Source organism: Patagioenas fasciata, chromosome 1 (assembly GCF_037038585.1).
Source record: "Patagioenas fasciata isolate bPatFas1 chromosome 1, bPatFas1.hap1, whole genome shotgun sequence".
Lineage (NCBI taxonomy): Eukaryota > Metazoa > Chordata > Aves > Columbiformes > Columbidae > Patagioenas > Patagioenas fasciata.
The window spans coordinates 7,821,509-7,847,398 of NC_092520.1; the positions used below are offsets into that span (position 1 = coordinate 7,821,509).

General features: G+C 40.2%; 2 protein-coding genes across 15 annotated transcripts in view; one reads left to right on the forward strand and one right to left on the reverse strand.

Annotated features, from left to right (window-relative positions):
* The window catches only part of CCDC83 (coiled-coil domain containing 83), a 95,601-nt gene that overhangs the window by 31,687 nt on the left and 38,024 nt on the right, over positions 1-25,890 (reverse strand). The window lies entirely within an intron of this gene.
* Positions 1-25,890, forward strand: part of SYTL2 (synaptotagmin like 2) — a 62,235-nt gene that overhangs the window by 6,137 nt on the left and 30,208 nt on the right. For 7 of the 10 annotated variants that reach the window (XM_065832990.2, XM_065833022.2, XM_065833031.2 and 4 more), the window contains exons 2-4: positions 7,098-7,189; positions 10,843-11,281; positions 23,344-23,492. In XM_065832990.2, the coding sequence (XP_065689062.2) occupies positions 11,181-11,281; positions 23,344-23,492 (250 nt within the window). In that variant the 5' untranslated portion in view covers positions 7,098-7,189; positions 10,843-11,180. The remainder of the gene's footprint in view (positions 1-7,097; positions 7,190-10,842; positions 11,282-23,343; positions 23,493-25,890) is intronic. The other 3 variants (XM_065833000.2, XM_071798410.1, XM_071798259.1) reach the window with 3 other exon arrangements.

Genomic DNA, 25,890 nt, shown 5'->3' on the forward strand with positions numbered 1-25,890 from the left:
CCTACAGACTGCAGGCTGTCTTTTTGTTTGTTTGGTTGGTTTTTTAAGCACTTTGATTTTTAACTTATCTGGAAACTTCCCCAAAGTGCTTTTTCTCCCACCTCTCTCTTTAGCTTGCTTATTGTTTCTATGACTGCAGGACTCCTAAAGAACATTCTTTTCCCTGTGGTACCTGATTGCTGCTGGTAACTGGATTCTGTGTAAGGCCCTGGTTTCAGGTAGGTGTGTGACTCAGTGTAACAAGGACCGGATTAACTGACGCAAACTTTCTTGGTAGCCTTCTGATTACATCAATTATTAAGTGGGTAATTTTAACCTTAGAAACTTTCACTGGTGTCTAAGGTCAGTAGTTAGTCAGTCATCTTGTGAGAAAGCTCAGCCAAATGGCTTGTTTTGTTCATTGGCTCTTTGTCTACAACAGTAATAAGTTAAATAGAGCTGTAGTTACACTAAGAAGGTTGGTGGCTGAAAAGTAGGGGGGCTGCAGTGACAAATTAGAGTGATTTAGAGTGAATGAGGAATTATTTTGTTTCCCACAGCTACCTGTTGGTACAGTTAATCGTGTCTGAGAGTCCCGGAGTGCCTTTTGCAGTATCCTGTGTGATCTCAGTTTTGTGTTGGCCTACAGGCAAAGCTGCTCTGCTGGAGCTGAAATCAGCAGCCTCCCTTGGGGGAGACAAACATGACATAAAATGTTGCCCTCCCGATTTGACAGTTTTGTGCTCAACCTGTACCACAAAGCTGTATTGTGCACCAATCTGCAGAGAAAATGTTCAACCACCTGAGCAGCTGGCAGTGACAGTGCTTTAGACAGGTCAAAGTGAGGCAGGAAAGGGGCAACCTGTTAACCTAGACATCCCTCGTTTTACAAACATAGGGAGAAAAATCAGTCTGTCAGCGGTAGCGGCTGTCCTTGCTTAATTTGCTCATCACCTTGACTCAAATGAGTGATAGTAGGGGCTCAAACTCGCAGGGATGTAACAGGTGCTGACTATCCCAGAACAATGGGATAAAAATAATCGAAGAAATCACATGGACAGGCTTTGAAATGAAACTTTGTTGAAGTTTCTTAAGCAACTGTACATTTAAGAGTCTTCCAGTTAGTGTCCAAGACTAAAACTGCTCTACAAAATATCTCGCTGTCAGCTCAACAGGGTTAGCATTAGTCTAACTAAGCATTTGAATGCAAATCCATGTTTGCTGTTTGTAACATGAATTTCTTTGCATCAGTGCTGCTAGCCCCTTAGTAAACTCCTCTTGTTAGAAAGCCTGCGTTAGCAGAGTTGGGACTGTGCTGTATAAACTGCAGCTCAGTGTTCTTTGCTTTTATAAGAAAATATTATCTAACCAAGATGAAGGAAATGTGTCACTTCCCAGTAGCCACTGATAGGAAATTCTTGTTAATTAGTCACATTGCTTTGCCCACTTCCACTGTTGAGTGGTACAAGTTCCAGAACAGAGTCTTAGCTAAAAAGTGCCTACGTACTTGCTAAACAGTGAGGAAGCAGGGTAGAGGTAGGATGCTTCCCCTGAAGTCACCAGTATCTGAAGGTATCAACCCCCAAAATTTGCTCAAACCGTGAACAATACATTTAACAGGGATTTTTATCAATTTCACAGCATTACTTTTCAACCATGCCTATCAAGGAAATTAATGTAGAAAACATCATACAAGTACAATGAAGACTTTGTGAGTATATGGCTAGGAAGAAAACAAAGTACATAACTAGATATGATTTACTGGGGGCTATAACTGCTCACAGAATCTGGGATTTTTTTATTTAAGCAAAGAGGACCGAATACAGGGTTAGTTGCCTTTTTGAAATTCCAGTAGTGCACAGAAAATCAGAAACCAGGCAGAGACTCCTTATTGTTCCAGTATTTTTTTGGGGGGAAGTTCCTTTCAGATGTCTCATATGTGCAGACACCTAAGTGAAGGAAAACCTAAGCTGAATGAGGGAGAAATATACTCACAGCACGGTCTGCTTGGGGGAATTCTTCCACTTTAGCTTTTTAGATAATTTTTTGTTTGTTTTGCCACTTTTTTTTTTTTTGGGAAGTACTTCCTAGTATATAATGGATGTTTTTGTTTGACTTGCATCAAGAAACAATGCTCATTGGCCTAACGCAGGGAATGCCAGACCTTAAACTACATTATCATGTGTTCTCTTCTCTTGCCCCATTCTTAAAAACAAAAAAGAAGAGAAAGAAAGGGATTCAGCAGCTCCTGGTTACATGCACATATAGACACTGGGAGTGAGAGGAAGAGAAGGCATGTTTTCAACTCTGCGATAAAAGCTTGTGAGAAGGGAATGGAAGTGCTCTTGAACCCTTCTCACTTTTATCTTCCATACTGAATCTGTACATTTAAGATGGCAAGTCTCCAGAAAAAGAGGGTAAGCACTTCTTGCCCATAAAATGAAATAAAGGAAGCCATCTACATCTTCACAAAACCTTTTTAAAGAATTAATCGATTACTTTCATTGTAAGTTTCAGGTTTGGGGGCGAAGGGGCAATCTTTTGGCTGTTTCTTGTGGCATTCCTTGCTAGGATTTAAATCTGTTGTGTAATTATGTTGCAAAAATGTTCAGAAAGAGCTATCATTAAACACAGATCATTAAATGCAGAAGTGTGTCAGATAAGCATATGTACAGTCAGGAGATAACTTCCCACCAAGTAATCGGTGTTCTTCCAATCTCTCTTAAACATTTTAGTTTAAATCTGTTTTCAAACACAACATAAAAACACTCTCTTAAGGTTCACCCTGTTTGGGTCTAATGCTGATGCTGACATGAAGAATGAGACAACTTGAGTTTGAGTCTTGTAATCCCCCCACATTTCTGCTTTCGGAGGGAAGAGTCTAGGCCCTCTGTAAAGGTAGCCGGGAATAATTGTTACAAAATAGTGCTCTGTCTTCAGAGATCTAGAGGATAGAGCTGCCTTTGTTATTATAGTTCAAGTCACCCTGAGTATTGTAATTCTTTATGAAAATAATTAGCAAGTAGAAGAATGAAGTTCTAGCAAATGAACTATTATTAATTCAAACAATGTGCCTACTGGGATTAAACCACACCGAGGTACCAATGGTCTGATTTGCAAGGAAATACAACTAGATTTGAAGAACCTCAGAATTTATAATGAGATATGCAGATGTTATTGATGTCAACTTGCTTGAATCTCTGTAATTTTGAAGCTGCTTCACTTTTTTTTTGTGAGTAGTTTTATACTTATGGCATGGCATCTATAGTTAGTCTGACAAACAGTGATCACAGAGAAAAGAAACATTTTGGTGTGTTTCTCTGAGTTTTTAATTTACAAACCACTTATTCCAGACACTGCATCCTCATGAAACCACTGCCTAGCTATTGTATACCATATAGGTACAGAGATTGACATTCTTAGGCGCTGCTGCCAATATCCAAGCCCTATGAAAGAAATGGCAAGCTGCCATATGTGATTAGAGGGATTACACTACAACCAAAGGAAATTACTCTTTTTCTCTTCCAATTTTCAGTTGTTAACTTTTATCTTCTTTCTCTTACTAACATTTTGTTCCCTTGTTCAGATTAAATTTTGTGTAGAACAGAACAATTGCCTGTATAGTCTTCAAAGCAATGGAGGTCTTGAATTCTTACCAAACAAGAATAAAATTAAATCTCAGGTGGAGCCACGTGGACCAGCAAAGCAGATATTCCTGGAGAAAAGCGGAATTTTTCTCAAGTGCTTGCATTACTCTTGTTGCAGTTCTTCCTCTTCTAGCTGACTGAAGATCATTGTATAAGGCTGTCAGTAAGAATATTTTAAGATTGCAGCTGTTTTGGCCGTTAAAACCAACAGGGATCATCTTGTACTGTTGAGGAAGAGTAAAGTATGAGCAAGGTTTGTTGTGTATCATATTTTAATTTTTTTTCCCCATTGTGACTGTTTTGAGCCATTCTAGAATTGCACATAAGTAGACTATCCCTTAACTGTATTGTCATGAATATTGGACAGGAAAACATGTAGATTTATTCCTGGAATAAAATGAAGCATTGATGTGTTTCTAAGAGCAATGTTGCTTTATAGATATACCCCTTTTCTGCAAAGGTCCTTGTTCCACCAACGCTCCCCACAGCTAATAGCTAGATAAGAACTTCTCTACCTCCCACTGTCTAAACATACATGTTGGCAAATATTGTTTTTTAAGTTCATCTCTGGGACTGTTGGAAATATGATATGCCATGTGCACTTAGCTGTTATCATTTTGAAAATGTCTGATAACACCTCTTGAAAGAGCAGCTGGATTGGCTACAGATACACATATCTCACTGGGCGATGTCTTCCATTCTGCCCCTTTGAGAATTAAAATAAGTCCTTCTTGTGTTTGCTTTAGGTTGCAGACAGTTTAAAACTGTCTTCAATGATGACATAAGTCCCTCTTGAAAGTTAATAGCTTTTCTTTCTCCACTACTCAAACTGAAATCCGTAGTCCTCTAATCTTCTGCACAAATATGTTAATGACTGCCTTAAACTACTAGTGCTTGGGCCAACAGTAGTATTTACCTTAACAAGATGTTCTCTGTCATGTATTTATAGAAAAATTATATTCTCTGACCCTAGGATGGTGCTCAATTACCTGTGACTGTGCTGAATAAATGCCAGTGGAGAATAAAATTTGTTCAGGAGGGTGATGATTTGTTTTTCTTGCAAAGCTATAGCTTGTAGGCATCATAATCAGAGGTACCGTTACTGCCTAATGTCACCTCCCAGGGTGGTAGTGGCCAATTCTGCAAAGCTCTTACTGTTCTTAATGTTCTTCTTGGCTTCTTTGCTTCAAAATAAAGGGTTATTATTTTCCTGAGCATGGGTGTAGGCTGAACTTAGTTACTTCACAGAATGAGTTTCTCTGCAGATGTGAATTGTTATATTACACAATTCTATTAATTTGTCTTCCTCAGCTTCTTATTGCTTTCCAACTCATCCTGGTTTCTAGCACTGATATGTTGTAACGGTGAAGAAATAAAGTTAGGAAAACCAGTAGCTTTTGAATGCATAAAAGCAATCCCTCTCATTTGGAAGAACCAGCAGATTACTTGTAATTAGATGCTGTTATGGGATGATGTATAGAGGTGAGTCACTGATCAACCACGTGTGCAGGGTGATTTGGCACAAATAGGGGTACAAAAGCAACATAGAAGGTTCCATCTGAATATTAGGAGAAACTTCTTTCCTTTGAGGTGCCAAAGCCCTGGAACAGACTGCCCACAGATGTTGTGGAGTCTCCTCTGGAGACATTCAAACCCACCTGGACACATTCCTGTGTGATCTGCTGTGGTGAACCTGCTTTAGCAGGTGGGTTGGACTGGAAGATCTCCAGAGGTCCCTTCCAACCTCAGCCATTATGTGATTCTGTGATTGGTTGTCACCTTCTTCCTCTTGTCAGAGGCATTGGCTTCAAGACATTTTCTGGAGCAGAGCTCTAGCAGCTTTAAGCCTACTATACAAGGAACACTTGAAAAGTAATTTTGCAGTGTAAAGTTAGGACACTATGGGATTTCTGCATGCAAAAGAAATGTTGATTTGGTTGGAACAGCTGACTCTGGGATTTTGCTGTTTGTTTTCTGATCCTGTTGATGAGCTTAATGTCAGCCATGGCAAACTACTCCAATATCTTCTTGTCCCTCCCTCATTGCTTCCCGTATGTATACAGTGAGAAAAACTTTGAAGTCTAAACTATGATTGTATTTCTTCTTAATGTTATATATCATAATGTTTGGGATGCAGTATTTGAATTAACCTTCCTCTTTTGTACTTGGTCAAAAGTAGCGGAGAGGCGAACAGAGCTCTCTGTAGGGTAACAAGTTTCTGGACAGGGTTGTCTTTCTGTTATGATTTGTGTTCTGGAAAAATGTAAAGGCTTACTTAAAGGAATTGATGTGTATAACGGCCTGATAGGTTTTGAGCAATTTTATAAGATAAAATTATTGAATGAATGCCTGGCCTATAGCATTTGGAAGTTGCAAGTGGATTAAGAGTGTGTGTATGGCAAATCTGATTGTGGGTCTTCTTTCTGTTTCTTTTATTGCCAAAGCATAGAAGCTTTCATGCACGAGTTACATAAAACATAATTTCTGTTTATTACAGGGATTAGAAATAATTCATGAAAGGGAACGTTTTTGGGTAGATTTCCATTAATTTAAGGTTTAAGAAGAAAATTATGCCAAGTATCCCAAGACTCACAAATGTTGATCTGTAGCACATGACAGTCTTTCTCCAGAAATCGGTCAACCTGGTATTTCTCTCGATTTTCATGACTTAATCAGTCTGACATGGATCTTTCAGTCTTGCTTGAAATTTAGGACTGAAAACTTGCCTGACAAAGGAAAACTTGCTATTGAACTTGCAGTGGCACTGAACAAACTGCTGAGACCTCTTAAGTTTTTTTTTTTTTTGGCATGTACAGGGGCTTTTAAGAGGAAAAAAATGTTAAAAAAAGAAATGGAAAGCATTGAGCTTGGGGTGATAGTAGTAAGAGACCTGAAGTTGAGGGAGGGATTGTGGTTTTTGTGTTGTTGTTTTTTTAAGTTTTTATTTAAAGCCTTATGTCTTAGAACAGATGCTCTACTCTAAGCCAGCAGTTTTTACCATCTGTGCTTGGAACCAGCACTTAAAATTTTTTGCAGCAAGCCAGCCTTTCTGTTCACTTGTATCAGTTGGTCTCATGAGGTTGGCCAAGTCTACCACACACAGAAGTTTTCTTGTTTATGCAGAGACTAAAAACTGCTCTGGTTTCAGTTTGTGACTGGTGTAGTTCCAGTGGCTATAGACTTGTTATCATAGTGAAATTTGATACAATTTGCTCTATATGGAAGATATGCATTAAAGGGGAGAGGGAAACCCAGCTGATCATTGCTAGTTCTTTCAACTGCTTATCTAGTGAGATCAGAGGCCGGTTTTTCAGGGACTCAGACATGCCTTAACTGAAGTGTCACATTGTTAGCTTTACAAAGGAACCTAAAGGGTCTCAGCTGCTCTGCTCAGGACTGGGGAAGCTTTAAATCACAACTTTGTGTGGGAGCAAAACCAACTAATACAGTACCATGTATGTCTGATTACAGGATGTGTGGAAATGGATCAGTAGAACAGAATTCATGTAGGATTCTACTCTGAAGAACTGGGAAGAGAATGTGCTGCAGTTAAGCCAGACATAGTAAGTATGTTAAAATTAGCAAAACACAGCTTTGTGAACTGTGGAACTATATTGTGTGATACCTACCTGGGAAAAAAAAAAAGGTTAAGAGCCTGCTAGGATAGGTGGTATCTTGCATAGAGTGAAAAGATAGTGGGAGTGCAACCTTAGTTGCAGAAAGTGCTCTGCAGAATGGTGGTACCTGGGAAGTTTAGTAGCAGCACAGCTTACTGTGAGCTCCCACAGCCTGTGTGGGTGTTCATCCCTTGCAAACTGTTGTTTGGGGAGGACTGAAGTTCTGCTTCCACTAGTTTTATTAATTTGTATACTGTGAGACATCAGTGAAGCCTCCACCTTGTTTTGTAAATGCAGTCCAACTATTTCTCTTAGATTTTGAAGTTAATCTAATAGACAATATAACACTTCTTCCCTCAGCCTTCTTTAAACACAAAGACATGGTAAGATGTCATTCTTGCAACACTTTAAGACTTGATTGACCTGAGGCAAGAAACTTGCCTGGTTTACATGAAGAAATCCTTGATAATTCCAGTTCAGAGCTGTCCAGATTTTGTGGTTGCAACATAAGCTTCTATGCACATGGTATTTAAAGCGGATATCCATACCTGCTCATAAGCTGAAGGAGTGCTGTTGTAGATCCTCAACAAATGCAGGATTATTGTTTGTTGGTAGCTCTATAGTAAGCACTTTTTACTACTGTCTAATTGTTAAACTGTCATTTCTCTAAATATAAAGGAAGTTACAGATGGCAGGTTGCTTGAGATACTGTTATATCAACCTCATGGAACAAAATCACAATGAGAATCATGGAGTAAATAAATATGGCAGCCAAGCATCACCACATGCAGAAGGTGGTTGGGCTTTTTCTTTTTTTTTTTTTTTTTTTAATTTATTTATTTTTTTTCTTTAGCAGGGGGGATAATCATTAACCTCGCTGCAGCTACCTTCCACATCTGTAAGAAGTGCCATTATCTTTAGAGATGAAGTTTCCCTTTGAGTAGTGCCAATGCCAATTATCTTGTTTTAATCTTCTAGTTGAACTCTGTGGCCAGGGGAGCAAGCGCAATGACTTGTTGCGTGATTTTTATGCTTGTTAGGTCAATGCGATGGCAGCACCAGACTGCAAGGGCCTGAGGCAGACACACATGGACCTAAAGGGTTGTGATGGCAGCTGCCTAACAGAGACCTGTCCAATAACAATATCTGCTTCTCTTCTGTCTCTCAGCAGTTTGTCACCAGGGCTGCTTCTGAGGCTTACGTTATATTCAAGCTATTTATTTCTTTTTCTCTGACCTCATTACATCCATGGTGCTGCAACCCTGAGGCACTAGAAGACTAGTCTAGATGTAGCTGGCTCCTCACCTGTGTCCTCCCCACCTCTTTTTTTTCCCTCTGAAGATTTTTTTTAATAAGAGGTTTTTGTCTTTGACAGTTGGCATTACCTTGTAAGTGAATAGTCCTCTAGAACCATGACTTATAACATGGAGACAGACCAGTATTTTAAATTAGTGATTCTAAATACAGTTTGGTTTGGATATAAAGCAGTAAGGTTCGTGTTACCACATAGCTTCTAATTCTACATACTCAAGATGATTACATAGAAGTTATTTCACATTTATTCCATATGTCCTGTAGGACAGTGATTTAGCCTACATGAGATCATATTCCTGACATAATTATACAGTATTGGTGGTAAAATGTTGTGAGTAAAAGTTACAGTTATATCTTGTAAATTAAATTGTTTTTCAGCCCACAGTGTCCGTAGATACCCTGACTTTCTTTCCCAAAGTGGGGGTTGGTACAAAGGAAAGGGAAATGACTCATATGGTTCCGTTCCTCTTGGCCTCAAGGTAACTAGTCAGAAAGGCATAGCAATTCTGACTCCATCCAGCAGCTTACAAAAGCTTCTAGAATGTTTAAAAGGTTTTCTGTAACGAACTTGACTTTGCAAACCTGGTATCTGACCCTGCAGTGAGGAATCATAGAAGAGTTTGGGTTGGAAGGGACCTTCACAGCTCATCCAGTCCAACCCCTGCGATGAGCAGGGACATCTTCACCCAGATCAGGTTGCTCAGAGCCCTGTCCAGCCTGGCCTGGGATGTCTCCAGGGATGGGGGATCCACCACCTCTCTGGGTGACCTGGGACAGGGTTTCACCGCCCTCATTGTAAAAAATTTCTTCTTCATGTCTCACATGAATCTCCGCTCCTTTAGTTTAAAACCATCACTCCTTGTCCTGCGACAACACGCCTTATTAAAAAGCTGTTCCCATCTTTCTTATAGGCCCGTTTTAAGTACTGAAAGGCTGCAATAAGATCTCCCTGGAGCCTTCTCTTTTCCAGGCTGAACAACCCCAACACTTTCAGGAGTATTGTGTGGTTTTGGGGGAAGAGCATTTTGGTCAGAAGTCTGTTACAGAATTTCCATTTGGGGGGGATTCTGAGGAAATACACTCTTAAATCTGCTACTTTTAGTTCTGAATAGCATGTGAGAAGCTTTTATGAGTGATACACATTTTTGTTAGAAACGGAAGGCTAAATCCTGCAGAAAGAATCATTGCATCAATTTGAGAACATGCTCCCCAAGTCTTGAACTGGAGCACATAAATTCCTTTAGCACATTCCCAGACGCCTCCCATCTCACTGCTGCAACATGTTATGTTTGGTAGGGTTTTGACTGCTTCCTTGGGGCTTTTCCTCCAGGGCTTGTGGTGACTGCTGCCTTTCTGATCTCCTGGAAGGGGAAAGGAGCCTTTGAAGACTTGGAGTGGGAAGATAGTTGTGGAGGGCAAGGCATAGGTTGATAAGAATGGAGTAGGGTCCAAAAGTTCAATGGGCTGCCCTCATGAGATTATTCTTTTGCTCTGTGTGGTTGGTGACTTGCCCAAGATGCTGGCCTAGAAATGTGCTAATGAAAAGTAAACCAGAATGGCGAGCTCGTGACTTTTAGCCCAAGTGGTTGTGCTTTTCTTTTTTTTCTTTTTGTTTCTTTTTTCCTTCTGTTCGTGGAGTTTACGGAATCTTTCTTTAAATACACAAAACCCAGCTTCTAGCCCTTGTGAAGAGATTTCATGGATGTGATCCAAGCCTACACTGGCGGAAGGTGAACACTGGAGATGCAGGTTGAGCTGCCTCACTCTGCAGCGTTGCTGTGAATCTGGGCCGCAGGCAGCAGTGAATCTTTCTTCAGAGATATCTTGCTCTTGTCTATCTGTATATGATAGTCATAGACACAGACTTCTTGTGTTCTCTCAAATAAAACGTCAATACTTGTGACTACACTTTTTTTTAAATGTTAAATGCATGAATGTGCTACGTGTTCTTGATTTGCCCCTCCCCACTCCTCACCTTTCCCTCTCCTCCAAATTGTTCTGCTGACTTAAAGAAGAACTTAAAATGCACTTACTTTAAAATGTATCATTTGAATGACACTGGATTCTTTTTTTTAGGGGGTTAGTTGTCATATTCGAATGTATTATTTTCATGGCCAACTTGAACAAGAGGCCTGTAAAACAGGTCTGACTTGAAGTGACCATTTGAACTTCACAAAGCAGTTTAATTACACTGAAAGACTTGTTTCTTTTAATTAAAAATGCATACATAATCTACTTCCCTGATCCCTCATATTACAGCTTATTCTTCCTTGTCTCTTTTTTAGGGGGTATTTTGTTTGTCCTTAAATGCTGGATATACTGGGTCAATCAACTGTTGTTGTAGGAAGCAGAGCTGAGAGAACAAGCTGAGAAGACATAACTGTGATGGCAAGCAGGAATGCAACACTTTCCCAAAAATCTTTCATCTAGGGAAGCATGCGCATACTCTACTGCAAGAAAGCAATATTGGGGCTCTTTAGACCACTGACTGTGACCTGGTCCATCTTGCTCAGTGCCCGCTGAAAAAATATTTCTATACCTTTAAAGTAAACTACAAGACTATTCTCCTCAGCAGGATTTAAGATCTTCTGGACACTTTACCAACCACTCCACACACAACAAGATGATCGACCTGAGCTTCCTAACAGAGGAGGAACAAGAGGCAATAATGAAGGTGCTGCAACGGGATGCAGAGCTCAAAAGAGCTGAAGAAGAGAGAGTCAGGTAAGAGATACAGTGCCCTGGGCTGTCCTGGGAAGACCTACCCAGCTTGTATGCTGAATTACTCAGAGCACAGGAGTAGATAAAACCAGTCATTGCTGAGGGCCCCACATTCCACAGTATATATAGTTTAGAGTTTTTTTACTCTGGACTAGATTTAGCATAGTGTCTGGATGAAACGTATCTACCACACAAACAATTAATTACTAGCCAACAGATTTAACTGTTGATTTGGATCCTCGCAATTCCCCGAGGGGCCAAGCACACTCGGTACGCACCTGGCTTGACATACATCTGGCTTGGTTTCCTCAGAAAATGATTCGGTCTGCAAGTATGAAAACCTCTGTGAAATGAACGAATGTGTAATAAGCGGGGGGATTTCTTTCAACAAGATCACTAGTGTCCCAAACAAACAGAAGAGTCAGCATAGACACAGTCAGCAACATGTCTGAGTGATGAAATACGTGGAACATTGGAGATGTGGTCCAGAGGAGGTACCAACACTGCTCCGTTGCCAAGAGAAGTCCTTGTAATCTGTGGCTAAAGCAGAAAATTGCTCCCTCTTTTCTTTGTGGTCTCACAAATAGAGGGATTTTTTTTATTCTGGAGTGTTTTGCATGCTGGGAGATTTTCCTAGAGCAATTCCTGGGCTAAGTGCCATGAACAGAGGTGTATGTGTGGAAAGCAGTGTTGTTCAGATGACTTGACTTTGACAGAGCCGTTTAAACAAGTACAAATAGCAGTGGAATAGTGATTTCAGCTAATACAGACAGTGACCTGCTCAAGAATGAGGATTTTAGTAGTCAGGCTTTTTTTTTTAAAGCAACTTGAAGAGTTGTTTTCACCATATAGTTTTGTCTCCTACTTCAAAAAGCAGAAAACTGACTTTGCTGTAACAAAACGGTCATTTTCTTTACTGTAGGTATGAAAACACTTGCTTTCATCTTTGAATGGGTACATCAGTGCCAGGTCTGAAAGAACTCAGGGGAAAGTAATTGTAGATGTGAGTTTGAAAACAGTATCTGGGGAAAGAAACCCTTCCTGGAACAGATAATCAAAAACCCACTCTCAGTAGTGGTCTGAAAGGGCTGTTGACAAGTATTTTTGTCTGTATAACTTCACTGTTGCCATTCGTAATTCTAGTTCAAGAGGGTGTGGTGGAAAATGCAAGGGACTGCATGTTGTAGCAGCCTGTAATCAACATGTTTGTTTCTACAATAAAATGTCTGTTCTGGTTTCTGAATATTATAACTTCTGAAAAGCTGGAAGCTTATGTATGGAACTGATTTTTCTGCATAGATGTGGCATATGGAGCTTGCTTTTTGTATATTATATATTACAACACTACCTTCAGCTAAGGAGATGCAACATTTTGGTTTGAATTCTGCAGCTTTGCACACCTGGAAGATTCCAAGAGCTGGGATTAAATGTCATCAGACAAACATCACACCCTGACAAGGTGTTACTTGTATGTGTATATAACAGAAGTCTTTTAATGTGATCTTTTTCCCTATCAAAGAAATTCTGAGCTTTGAGAGGTGTCTGTGCCACGTTCCTGGGACAAACTGGTAACATGACAAAATCCTCTTTGAGCAACATCTTAGTGGAATTTTACAAATCACCCAATAAAGTCCCTTCTCTGCTAGCAGCTCCTAATATTGATTATCTGTATTAAAACTCTGCTGATATTTTTGGGAACAGCATTGTTTTGGGAACAACATGCCTGCTACTTCGTTGACCTCTGCTGAGCTCTGTCCCAAAGGAACAAGGATGTTGAAATTTTCTTCTTATGGATAAAAGGGTGATGAAGAAATCTCAGATGACAAGAGGGTGTGATGCAAGAAAATCAAAAGCCATTGCATTCTTTTTTTATTCCTAGGGCAAGAAATACCTCTTTTTGCTTCATTACCCCAGGAGCTGCTGCCAGCCCCTGAATGGCAGTGTTACTGAGGAGAGGAAAAACAGCATAAAATGGAAGATCTGAGTGACAGCTTGTCAAGACTAGGAGTCATTTTTCAGCATATTGCTGACTTATTTATTTGGTTGTCCTCATTCCTGTCCAGGAATCTCACACATAGCTGAATTCCCTGGTAGCAGCTTCAGCGTAGCCCCGAACTCTTTTTACAGTTGTGTAATTCAGAGTTAACACAGTTTTAGGCCCTTTCTGGAGACAGTAACACGGAGCAGAAATATATCTGAAGTCCTGGGTTGTGGCTGGGTGACTCTTGTGTGGTGGAGCAGCCTGCCCTTGGCACCAGCATGTCTGAGACACAGAACTGTTGTGGTCGCCTTTGCGCCAGGGTTCCATGCGGTGGCTCTCGGCCCTTTCCCGCAGAACCTCCTGGCATTGCTCTCGTGGGCTGTGCTGGGGATTGTTTGCTCATTGTGTAAAATGAAAGAGGGTAAGCGATAGGGAAATTCTGTGTTTGTGTGCTGGGTGGTGGCACTGCGTGCCAAACCCCTTGAATACATGCATTGCTGTTACATTGCAAAAACAGAGAAAGCTTCAGCGGGCTGGTTCTACTGGGTGCTACGTACACTTCACCTTCCTGATAACGTTCTGTGTGTGGCTGTTGAAACCCCAGCGTAGATGTTTTTTTGATTCCGGTCAGTTTTAATAGATATCCTCTTCAGTCACTTTTCAAGGCAGTTTTCCTTACATTGTAGACTGTTAGAAGGAAGGCTTTTTTGTTGCTTGTTTGATTGTTTCTTAGGATGGGATATACTTAATGTATTGGAGTGAGCTAAATATTGGGATTGGGGAAACTGGACTTACCATTGTAGTGTGAAAATGGCATTCAATGACAGTCTCCAGAATACATGCTTAAAATCTTCATAAAATACTTTTCTGTTAGATGTAACCATTTTGAAGGTTCACTTCAGGTTCTTGGTGGTCTTAGGGACATGGTTTAGTGCTAGAGTTAGGTTAGGTTATGGTTGGATTCTGTGATCCTAAGGGTCTCTTCCAACCAAAATTATTCTATGATTCTGTGGGTTTGAACACGGGTGCCAATTCGAGTTTAAAGGGCTGATTGAAGACAGAAGAGTTTAAAGATGCCATCTTAGAGGTGCTGTCAAAGCTAACCTCCTTGTTTCTGAAAAGTTACCCATTTTTCCCTCTCTGCCTCCAGTGTATTTTTTCCAAAGGTTCTAGAAATTTTCCAGGTGTGTCCTCAGTATCCACTCAGATGACTGTGGCAGCTGGGTAGTGTCTGCATAGTTAGCTAAGTAGGCACCAATTAAAACTTCATAATTCTGAAATATCACTCTTTTTCATTGCCATACAAATACCTAGGGACTCTTCTTAAAGCTAAATCTCTGCAAAAATGTTCATTTTACCAGTTCTCCACCCCTTTTTCTTATAAACCTCTTAATATATATTATTTGCACTATTTCATGATAAAAGTTTGGGCATCTGTAAATGAATGGAAAAATAATGCGGAGGAGACGTGGTTTACAGGCAACGCAAGAGCATGGTATATCTGTGTGTGCTCTGCAGTCAGGGCTGGTCAGTAAACAGAATAGTGTTTGTGTGTCTGACTGAGGTCTCTTAGGTTGGTCATCGTCCCTTCTGAGCCACACTGAATTTTTATTCAAAGCTTGCTTGCGCAAGGGATGCCACAAATAACAATCGCTCCCTAAATGCAGAGGTAAGGATATGTTAAGATCCTGTCAGAGCATCCCCTCTAGTAACGTGATTCTAAGGTTCTTCTCAGGGTACTGATGTTATCCATAAGCCTTAGTGAATTCAAATTAGTCTAGTAATAAGCAAGTATGACTAAGAAGATAAAGCCTACATACAGTTCTTGTGAAGCTGACTTTGAAAACACATTAGAAAAAAAACCTCAACTTGCTTTGCAGCATATTTAATTGTATTTTTAGGTCATACATTTGTGTCAATGAGAAGTTTGCTTACAATGTGAGCAAGGCTTTTAAATCTGAAATTAATTCTTCCCTTAGTGATTAAAAAAAACCTCTGCAGATGGATTAATTACAAGAGACTGAGAGTTACGTGACTTGCACTCTTTCACTGAAAATTCAGATGGTGAGATATTAGTATCTCCTCTTGTCAAACAGAGCATCTGTGCTCACACACTGCTCAGACATATTATAGGAGAAATGGAAATTAATTGCTAATTAAATGAAACTCATGCTATTTTTATAACTAGTTCTGAAATCATATATGTGTGTTTGGTGGTCGTACCAGGGACTTCTGATTAACTTTTAACAGGCTTAATTGTTAGTAAGTGTAACGTACTGATGGTCAAAGTGTATATGTGAGAGTGTGTGCTTAGAAGATTGTCTTCAGCCGGGTCAGGGACATCCCATAAACTCCTTGTGCCCTTAGCTGACTGATTTCTTTCTAGCTGAGCAGGTCTGTTGAAGGAGAAATAACTCCATCAAACTGGCAACAACCTGGAGGACTCCCCCAAAGGAGCTGGAGGATAAGACAGTGCCTACCTGCTGCCCATTCCTTCCTTCCTTTACTTGGCTTTGGGTAGTGGTTGCATGAAATGAAAGCAGCTCAGAGACATCTCCCGTTGCCAAAGACAGAGGAGGTCCAGCATGTCAATTCAGCAACAACCTCTTTTCAAATAAATGAAACTTGGTCTAAAAAAACCAATATATATATATTAGCTTTAGCAGTTTAAAAATGGCATTTTTTTCTCTCAAATGCTTGGTTTAATGTGCTAATAGGGCAGGATTTCCGAGGCATTTTGCAATAATCAAAGTATCAGGTGGCACTCACAGCTGCTGATTTCTCAGGTATGCAAGTATCCAAGTACCTTGAGATGAGACATTCCTGTTGGGGTGTAAGGTACACCTGTCTGGGTGGAAAAGATACACTCGTGTCTTCTGGAATAATTCCACCTTACAGACATTGCTTAGTGCCAAGTGTGATTTAACAAATAGAGTTATGTTCAGGAAACAGAGCAGTTTTATTCCCTTGCAAAACGTGTGTGCCAGTATTTATCCTTTTTAACAAAACCAACTGATCTAAGAATTACTGTGGGTTTGGTGGGGAATTTGTTTGTTGCGCTCCAGAGATTTATTTTAAAACAAACAAACACCAACCCTCCTTCCCAAAAATGACCACCCTATTCTGAGTGAAATCCTTTTTTGCTTAAGTCTTTGTTTGTCACTGGACAGACAAAAAAATAAGTGGATATATATCCTTCAGAAAGCTTTTCTGCATCCTCTATGGTTTCTGCTGGGTTCACAATACCAAAGTAACAGCGAACGACGTTGGTCTCAGCCCACTCTGTGACGAGCCAGTAAGAAAAGCAGGACTGTTCTCATCTTAATCTGGTGAAATAACTGGGGTTAAGACCTTACTTACTGGCCTTGGTAATGAACATGGCGTTGGACTATACTGGGAACTGGGCTGACACCTTTTCTTCCCAGTATCGATTGCTAACTTCTCTACTAGTAGCAGGCAGATTTTTTGAGTGAATGATGCTTGTTTGGAAGAGCTAATACAGCAGAGTGTATGAAGCTCATTTTGTGTGGTACAAGAATGCACTTAAGGGAAAAAGTGGATACTAATAAGACTTTTTTAACCTCTAAATTGGGTACTTCTCAGTAAGTGTGGTCTTCACTACAGCACAAAAACTGTCTTTGCAAAATTTATCACATTTGTACCTGGGACTGCGCTGTGTTATTGAGTGCCAAACTGGAGCCTTTCTCTTCAGAGTAGATTAGTCTTGATTTGTAGCTCACCTGAAATCCTAAAATACAACTGATTTAGCACAGCATAAATTTATTAGATATGCCCTTGCTGACAGTTTGAGAAAAGCTATGATGCAGGCTCTTCTGCTCTCTTACAGTACGTGTCCTGTGGGTTGCTGTTTGATCAGGGCTGTTTTTAAGCTCTATATGCCTACTTTTAAAGCCTATAAAGTACGGGGAATGCTGTGTTTGAGCAGAACCTGTGAGCAAATGCACATGCATTCTAGCAACCTCTCCTCTCCAGGCTCAGGTTGTCCTCTACTGCTCTCCAGGCTGACTCTAATACCACCGATGTGTCGTCACAGGATAGCTGTTCCCTCCTTGTGGTGGATTTCTTTGTTTGGTGTTTTTTCTTTGTTTTCTTTCCATGGCAGGTTTACTTGGATAGCGCATGAAAAGGGAGGGGAGGCCACTGGGGACCTTCTATGCAAATCCTTTAAGACTGGGAGACAAACTAAACAGTAGGAGGCTGTAATAGAAATGAAACAAGTGGAAGCTAATAAAAACTGAAGGCTGACAGACCTTGAAAGACTCCTCCATCCTGTACTCTGTAAGCTCAAAAGTCTTGCTACAGATTACCTGAATGGAATAAAATTAAGCCTCCATATAGTAAGAAATGCTGAAATACATGTACGTATTCTGTGTGTCTGCATAGGGAGTATCTAATTACATGATTTATAATGGATTACTTGTAAAATGAAGCTTATTTCAAACTTGACAGCGCAGTTACTAATAGGAGAATAAGTCTGAGTGTAACTGCAGGTCACGTAGCAGAAAAGCATATAAAAATGAAGGACTCTGGCTTCAATGCAGAATGTATATATAGTTTAAATGAACTATGGGGACAACATGCCAGTCTGATGACACATATGTGGCCATCATATAGGAGAGAAAGCATGTCTAGTAGCATTAAGCTGGTCAGTGTGTTTCACAGGCGCTTGCTCAGCACAGAAGCTGTGGTCATGGTTTTGACTCCAAATTCTGGTGGAGACCATGTTTCAATAGCAACAGAGCTGCCTGCTGTCACTTCTTCCTCTCCAAAATCAATTAACTTGCCTCACACCTATAAGCATGTAACTCATTCATTTTAATGCTCTGGGCCTGGATGTGTCTGTTTTCCCTTCTGACTTCAGAATAAATGTCAGTTTGTCTTGATAGCCATCAAGACTTGTGCTGACTACAGCCCAGTTAGTTCTCTGAGGATCCAAAAGCAAGACTCTAGCTGAGATTAATTAATCAGAGTATTGTTAGTAGACCTAACACACCCAGACTTCTGAACAGGCATAAAATGAAAGAATGTGCATGAAGACAAACAGAACTAGCCTGCCTGGTTCTCATGTCTCTACCTACTTCTACCTGCCCAAAACCTTGCTATCGAAAGAGACCCCAAAGGCGAGAATTGAAGAGGTGTTGGTGATGAAGTATCATGATGACAAGGATGGAGAAAGGTTGCATAACCCCATTGGTTTCCTTTATTCTTCTAGTATGGCCCTCAACCAGTTGAAAAGCTTATTGCTTTATTGGTTAAACCAATCAAATATTAAATTATTTATTTTGAAAGTCATATGTGTGCATATTCTTAACTGGGGACTGCCCATTACAAATATTTTGGGTGTAGTTGTCTAACAAATGCCAGAACAGATCCTTTTTTTCCCTACAGCTTACCTAGATATGTGCAGACCAAAGAGGCGCGCTTATGGAGAGTGGAATGGTTAAATAATTACTTCTTTTGCCTTGTAAACCTTTTATGGCTGTTTCCCATTCTCAAACAAGAAGAAAAAATCTAACTAGCAAGTCTGACACTTATAATGCCTGATCTAATATTTTTTTTACTCCTGTTCTTGCATGAGTGATATTACAAAAAGTTTTGGAAGGTGTTTGTGCTCAGAAAGTAACCTAGAACCTAAATCCTTTGTCATGTTTTGTTGGTTTAGGGTTTGTTGTTATGCTTACAGCAAATAGAATTAAGGATAAATTCCTCAAAAGCCTCTCTGCTTCCACCTTCTTCACTCGTTTGGTATTTCATTTGCAGCAGGGAGGTTTTAGAAGTGAATTTGTAGTGAAGGTGGTGGTATCAGGCTTTGGAAAGCATTTATTTTGCCACCAGTCACTGGGGTGTATTTTCCTATGTTCAGAATAGGGGGTGTGAGATGGTAATGAATCTCTTCAAGCCAAATATAGACCTGGATTTAAAAGCTGCTTAGTTTGTCACAAGAAGTCCCAGAATGAGCTGACGGCACACAGATTCTCCTGTCTGAAAAGCTCAGTTGGAGCTGTCAATTGAGGAATAAGGCAATAAAAGAAGTTATTAAGATTTCAGTTGTTACATCTTGCAAATTCCGTGGTGGTTTGTAATATGGGCTATGAATAAGGGGAGGGGCACAGGGGCAGGAATTAAGAGACACTGAGGAGGTGTAGTTGAACAGTTTTAGATACAGGTGTGTATTGCTAGATAGCTTTTCAAAAAAAAAAAAAAAAGAAACAGAAGTCATTATCACCTTGCCCTAAAATGCAATGCGCTATCACGCTGGCCTACAAAGCATAAGATAAAGCACTTTGGATTTGCTGACAGGCTCTGATTATATCAGAGCTGATTTCCTGCCTTACAGTGGTACCTCATGGTTTAGCCCTCTATCAGATATTCTGGAGATGGGGAGAAACAGCTCGGTTAATACATGTGTAGATTTTCTGTTTGCCTACAGAGTGCTTGACAATTGCTTTGTACGCTCGTTCAATGTAATTTCACGTATACTTAATGCCCTAGTGGGATGAAAAACTTCTCCTCTTGCCATCAAAAATGTTTCACCTAAGCATAGTGGAAAAATCATATTAAGTAATAGGGGAAGTCAGGCTTATTTAAAAAAAAAAGATTTGAGAGTGAATTCCTTGTAACAATGTGCCTTCATTTTCTTGAGTTTAATATTCCTATGGAAGAAACAGGCACTAGTTGTGTTATAACTAAAGGCTGTTTCACTCTGAAAGCTGCAACATAGACCAGCTGGCATTTCAACAGACCACTGAGGGACTCCAAAACACAGGCCTACATCATATGTAAAGCTGATATTGAATTTTCCACTAACTGCAAACCTGGGAACTGAGCCTGCAATCTGAATCTTAATCTGGATGCCTACTGGTTCTTTGGTCACCAAGAGGAAAATAATGTAATGACAACTTGGTTAGTCTCTTTCTGTTGACTGGGGAGCTGGCTTGGAATCAACTGTTGGCTTCTAACCCTGTTGTGCTGTGCTGGGAGGTGTACGTAGCAGTGGAAAACCATGGCTGCAGCCTGATTTCTTCACAATTCCTTTCAAGGTAAACTGCAATCTAAATCTAATGCCTAGCTGTGAAACAGGCCCATGGAGTGCAAACAGTTGGATGTTACTGCTAAGGGCTACTCACAGCAGAGCTTTAGAATTCAAGTTGCATTGCAAAGAATCCCAGCTGTAACCTCAGCAGCTGTTTTTGCAACAAGTCTATGATGTGTTGGTGAACACAGGCTTCTTAAAAGCTATTTTTCCCAGCCAAGACCTTGAACTGATTTTCTTTCTGATCATGGAAATCTGCTGCTTTATTTGTGGCTGGCGAATGTCTGGGAATTGCTTGAATATTTTTGTTGCTCTAAATTCCTCAAAAGATGGGACTGAGAGGCTTAATACTTTGCTTGAAGAGACTAGTAAACCAAGCTAAAAAAGATCAAGTGCTGTCAAAATGAGAAGGCAAAAGAATTAGTTTTTAAGTCAGCTGGTGTGAGCTTCTGTCACTTTTTGCCATACAAGCCCAATCGCTAAATGGATTATTTGTAAAGGAAATACTGGGGAAACAGAGAGCACGTTTATACCTTTTTTAGCAAGCGTAATTGTTTCCTGAAGTGTAGAAAGCCCATTGAGCTGGTGAAGTTGAGCTATACCAACTTCCATAGGCAGCAAGGCACGGGTGGGAGGGAGGTGCCCGACATTAACTTCCAGCCCAAATGACAGTGGCATTGGCCATGGGTGACATTTAATGGGAATCTAGAGCCACGACCAGTCCACGCCTCTGTCCTGCTTATGTTAATTAGTTGCAGATCTGAGAGCCCAACAAGCAGGTAATTAGGCTGACACGGCTGAGAGCCCTGGGATCCTGTCCACTTCTACGGCAATTTATCATCTGAGCTGACTGGTAAAGGTCTCCTACCGCAGCCCAGTTTCAGTGGTTGAGCACAAAAGGGGAAAGGTGTGAGCAGCGTCTGGGGTAAAAGGGTTGAAGCAAACAAGGCGAGGGCCTTGAATACTTGTCCTGTGACTCAGTGCCTTCCTGCTAGAGAACCTCCCTTGCCATGTGTTGTCATACTGCCCCAAAGCACCAGCTGAGGTCAGAGCTCTGTTGCCCTGCGGGCTGTGCAAATAGCTGAAAAGCCAGTCCCTAGCCCTGAGGAGCATCTGTTCTGAGAAGACAAACAACACATGAGAAAAGAAGGTGAAAGGGAGAAGCAATCATCTGTGTTAAAAAGTTCTTACGTGCCATATTTCCACTATTCCTGCTGGCTGTGTTCATAAACTGGCTGAGCAATGAGGAGCTGGCGCAGACCTGAGTCATGTATTTGCTTGAGGACAGAGAGAAGTTACTGCTGTGTTCCTGTTCCAGCTAGGAAGACCTGCAGCACATAAGTGTCTATTTTGGCTCTTAGAGAAGCACAGTTATAAGCAAGAGAGAGGGCCAAATTGTAAATTGCCCAGTAACGCTATGGACTGTTGAATCTTGGCACTAAAAATGGCAGTGGTGACCTCAACTCCTGGCAGCCTCAACTGCGCATAGCTCATTTGAGACAGAGAAGTTGTTCACACACCTGGGAGGGACTGAATGTTGACAGTACTTTCAAAAAGAATTTGAGGTATTCAAATTCTAACATAGCTGATGCATTCAAATAAGCTTTTTCATTTCTGGCTGTATGAGGATGAAGGAGAAGTTGAGTGATGGGTGTAAATGACCCCTGTGGGAGTTGGGACTGGCTCAGTGTCCTGTCTCTGCTGTAAAAGGTTGTCTGTTCTTGACAGCCAAATGTGCAGCTTATAATAAAAGGACTGTCATCGTAACTACTTGATTCCACTAGAAGTTCCTTCTCTTAAAGTCATGAGCAATATAAAACTGGCATCAACCTCCTTGGGATTGGACTAGATGATCTTTAAAGGTGCCTTCCAACCCAAACCATTCTATGATTTGCCATCAGGCCTGTGGCACCATCCCACGGCAACGTGGACTGTGTTTAGTCTAAAAGCCTCTGAGTAACTTTATTTGTTTTCATTTCTCATTTGAGTTCTGTTATTAGCTTCATTTGGTAAATGAAAGGGCATAAATGGAGAAGGTAAGTGAAGCCTGACTTGACTTTTTTGTTTAAATACTCTCTAAATCTGTGCAGTAACCTTCCTGGTCTGCAGGTGGGTTAGTCTCCAGGCCACGTAAAAGTTTATGCTGTATCTGTTCTATGTCTAATGAGGAGAGAAAACAACCTCTCAAAATTCACATAGCAACTCTTCATTCTGTTAAAGTATGCTTCATAACATCAGGGTGACTCTAAAGCCTGAAATAAAATTATTAAGAATTTGCTTTATAGTATTTAAAATGGCTGCAGTTCATGTGATGGATACATGTAATTATTAAACTGCACAAACTTGTTTTATTGTTTCTTCCATGTGATGCTGTCTTCCTTTGTAACTCATTGCATTCATATAAGGATTTTTGTGTAACCTGTGGAAAAAAAATGGCACCATCTTTCCAGTGCAATTTTGGAACATGTGTGTAAAAGCAGTGCTGTATGAACAGCCTGAAAAGGTGCCTTCTCAGCCCCAAAACAGCCATGAACTTAATTTTAGCACAGACCTCTTATACTGCCCTGCTAGCTTATCTCGGTCTATAACCTTGGAAAACTGGAGGCAAGAAGTCAAGACCTGCAGATACTGGAGACTTCTCTAGGGCTGTGTCTGCTTGCAAGTTTATCAGAGCAAAGCATATTGATTTTTTAAGGGTTACTTTGACTGGTGCTCTTAGAGTAGTGAAGCTGAGGCTCTTCCCTCTCCAGCTCATTGTCATCCTTCATAATTAAATAAGGAGAGTAGCAGGTCAGAAGACAGAAATAACATGCTGAAATGGTGTTTAAAAAAGAACAACAATATATATGTGTTTATATATGTGTATAAAGAACCAACCAACAACAAACCCACCCACCACCCCAAAACCTAACAAAAATCCCCCAAACAAACACTCACACACCTTACCTCTGACTTTCATTCTGCTCACACAGGTAAGTATGTGTATCTCTTTTTTTTTTAAATTTCTTTTTTTTTTTTCCCTCTCCACAGGCATTTACCAGAAAAAGTCAAAGATGATGTTCAGCTAAAGAATATGAGCGGGCAGTGGTTTTATGAAGCAAAGTCAAAGAGGCACAAAGATAAGATACACGGAGCAGATATAATTAGAGCCTCCATGCGACGGAAGCCTGCCACTCTTGGTAAGCGTTTAGTTTATATTTGATTTTGGAAAGGCTGGCTCTTACCTTGTGAACCTCAGACACTGTTGTCTGTGAAATACAAGAATATTGGTATCTCTGCTAGCAGAAAATGATGGAAAAGAGAGATTTCCAGTGTAGTTTGCAGCGTAAGCTTTCCTCTCCCCCAGTCTATTAAAGAGAAAATTCTGGGTGATGACTCCTAATGAGAGGGACTGGCTTATGTTTATGTGTAGGACTAAAAGCCTCTGCACTCCAGGATTGCCTTCGTATTTCCATTTTTGAGGGTTTGTGAGCTACCCTGGAACATGCAAAGAAGCAGATTGAGGAGAAATTGCTCCTTACTATGGATTTCCAAGATTTTGCATGCTCAGTTCGAGACCTCTGAGACTTAATTTATATATTTTTTTTTTAGTTGTAAGGACACCAAAGGTGCTTCAAGTTGATTTGAAATGGTGGACACCATGAGCTAGAGGCTGTAACTACTGAAGTATCTGTGCTGGGAGCTCTGGCAGCTCTAACTGATATCCTGTGACCACATTATTTCTGAATGCACCCACCATCTCTCACATCGTGATGGGTGCACTCAAATCATCTGTTACAAACATTACTTAAAGCCAACCGTGTCCATGTGCTGGGTAACAGTTGCAGACTGTGATACTCCTACCTATTTGTACATCGTGTAAATTGAGTTGCGTTGAAAAGCTTGGTGCTCACTTGACAATATTATCTTCTGAAACTTGTTTAGAAAAATCAGAATGTGGGAAGATAATGCATTATGTTTAATATCAGAAGCAAATCCACTGTTTTGTTTGGAGAGAAATAAAACAAAAGAACAGAACATAAGAGCCGATCGACTGAACCAGACTAAAAATCTCATCTCCCAGCACCCTGAGAGTGCCCAGACCAGCCTTCAGCCAGTTGCACCTCAGATGTTTTGAAACAGAGGAGGCATTTCTGGATTACTTTTTCTCACTTTAATTTGTTCAATAAGTTCTTTAAAACCAGGCCTCTAACATCCACCTTGTTCTGCTTCGAGCCATTTTAAAATGAAGGTTTTTCACAAAAGAAGTGCCCTTTTCTAGTTTTGAACTGGTCGCCATTAACGTCATCCCTGGGAGACAAGGTGAACAGTTGATCTATAATCACATAAGCATATAGGCTTTTATAGACTTCTACTATAAATTCTATGATAAATCACTCAGCACCTGACTTTTTAATCTGAAAAGTCCCAGCCTATTTTATTTTTCTTCATACAGAAAGTGATTTTTTTTTTTCCTTAGAGAAATTGACCCCCATCCCTTCTTAACCTCCTCTAGATCTACTAAATCCTTTTGACTTAGAAGGACAAGACATATTATTCTCACAGATTGTCTGAAATTTGCAATCCTTATGCTTTTAAATTCTAATAAGGGATTTTACTGTGTGATAGTGAAGCAAGTAAGGTACTTCTGTCAATACTCTGAATGGGCTACAGCTTGCTACTTTCTGTAGGTTTTGTATCTACACTTTAACCTTATTTTCTTGTGTCTAATCCTGCAACCTTCTCAATTCCTATATTCCCAGAGATGAGTTTGGACAATGGCAGTTTAGTCAGTTTGAGGTTACTGTGTGATGGTTTTGGGTTTTTAAGTTAACAAGAAAAGGCCTGAAACAGAAAAGAATGTGAAAATTCTCAGGTGTTTAGTGCAGTGTGGTTGTTGGTTTGGTTGGTTTCAGACTTGAAGGTTATGAAAATTAGTTGTAAAATTCTACCTAAATTTTACAGTAACATGTAGTTTAAAGGAAAGTACTTAAAGCCATATTATCTTAAAGGAAAGTTAATTATTCCCAGTCTTATTACTTGAACAAAGGGGTGTGATAGTGCATTCAGAACTATGTGCAATGGCTTGGTTTCAATGACTCATTAGATATCAAGATAATTTTGCTTACAACCATGAATAGCAAAAGTGAGAATACAAATCTTGCAAATTTTTACACATTAAGGAATTCTTTCTTTCTAAACAGTTGGAGAAGTACAAAAAGCAGTAGCTGAAGTAATGTTAACTAACATTGACTCTGAAAGGGGTTATCAGAATAGGATTCTGTCCCACCCTAAAAAGAAACGCAAATGTATTTGCATTTGCTGAATGAGTGGGGCTTGGTTTTGTGGTTGTATTTTTTTTTTATATGCACTTCTTAACTTGTGGTAATTCTACCCATAACGGATGGGTCACCTGCCTAAATGACAGTTATGACCAACTTCCAATTTACTGCTGTAGGAAAAGAATAATTGACTTAATTAACTGAACTTCAACATGTCTTCAGTTTCCTATGGTTTAATTATGTTTCCTCAGGCCACAAAGATTGAATTTTCAATATTTATCCAGCTGCAAGAACTACAGGATCAGGCTTTACTAGG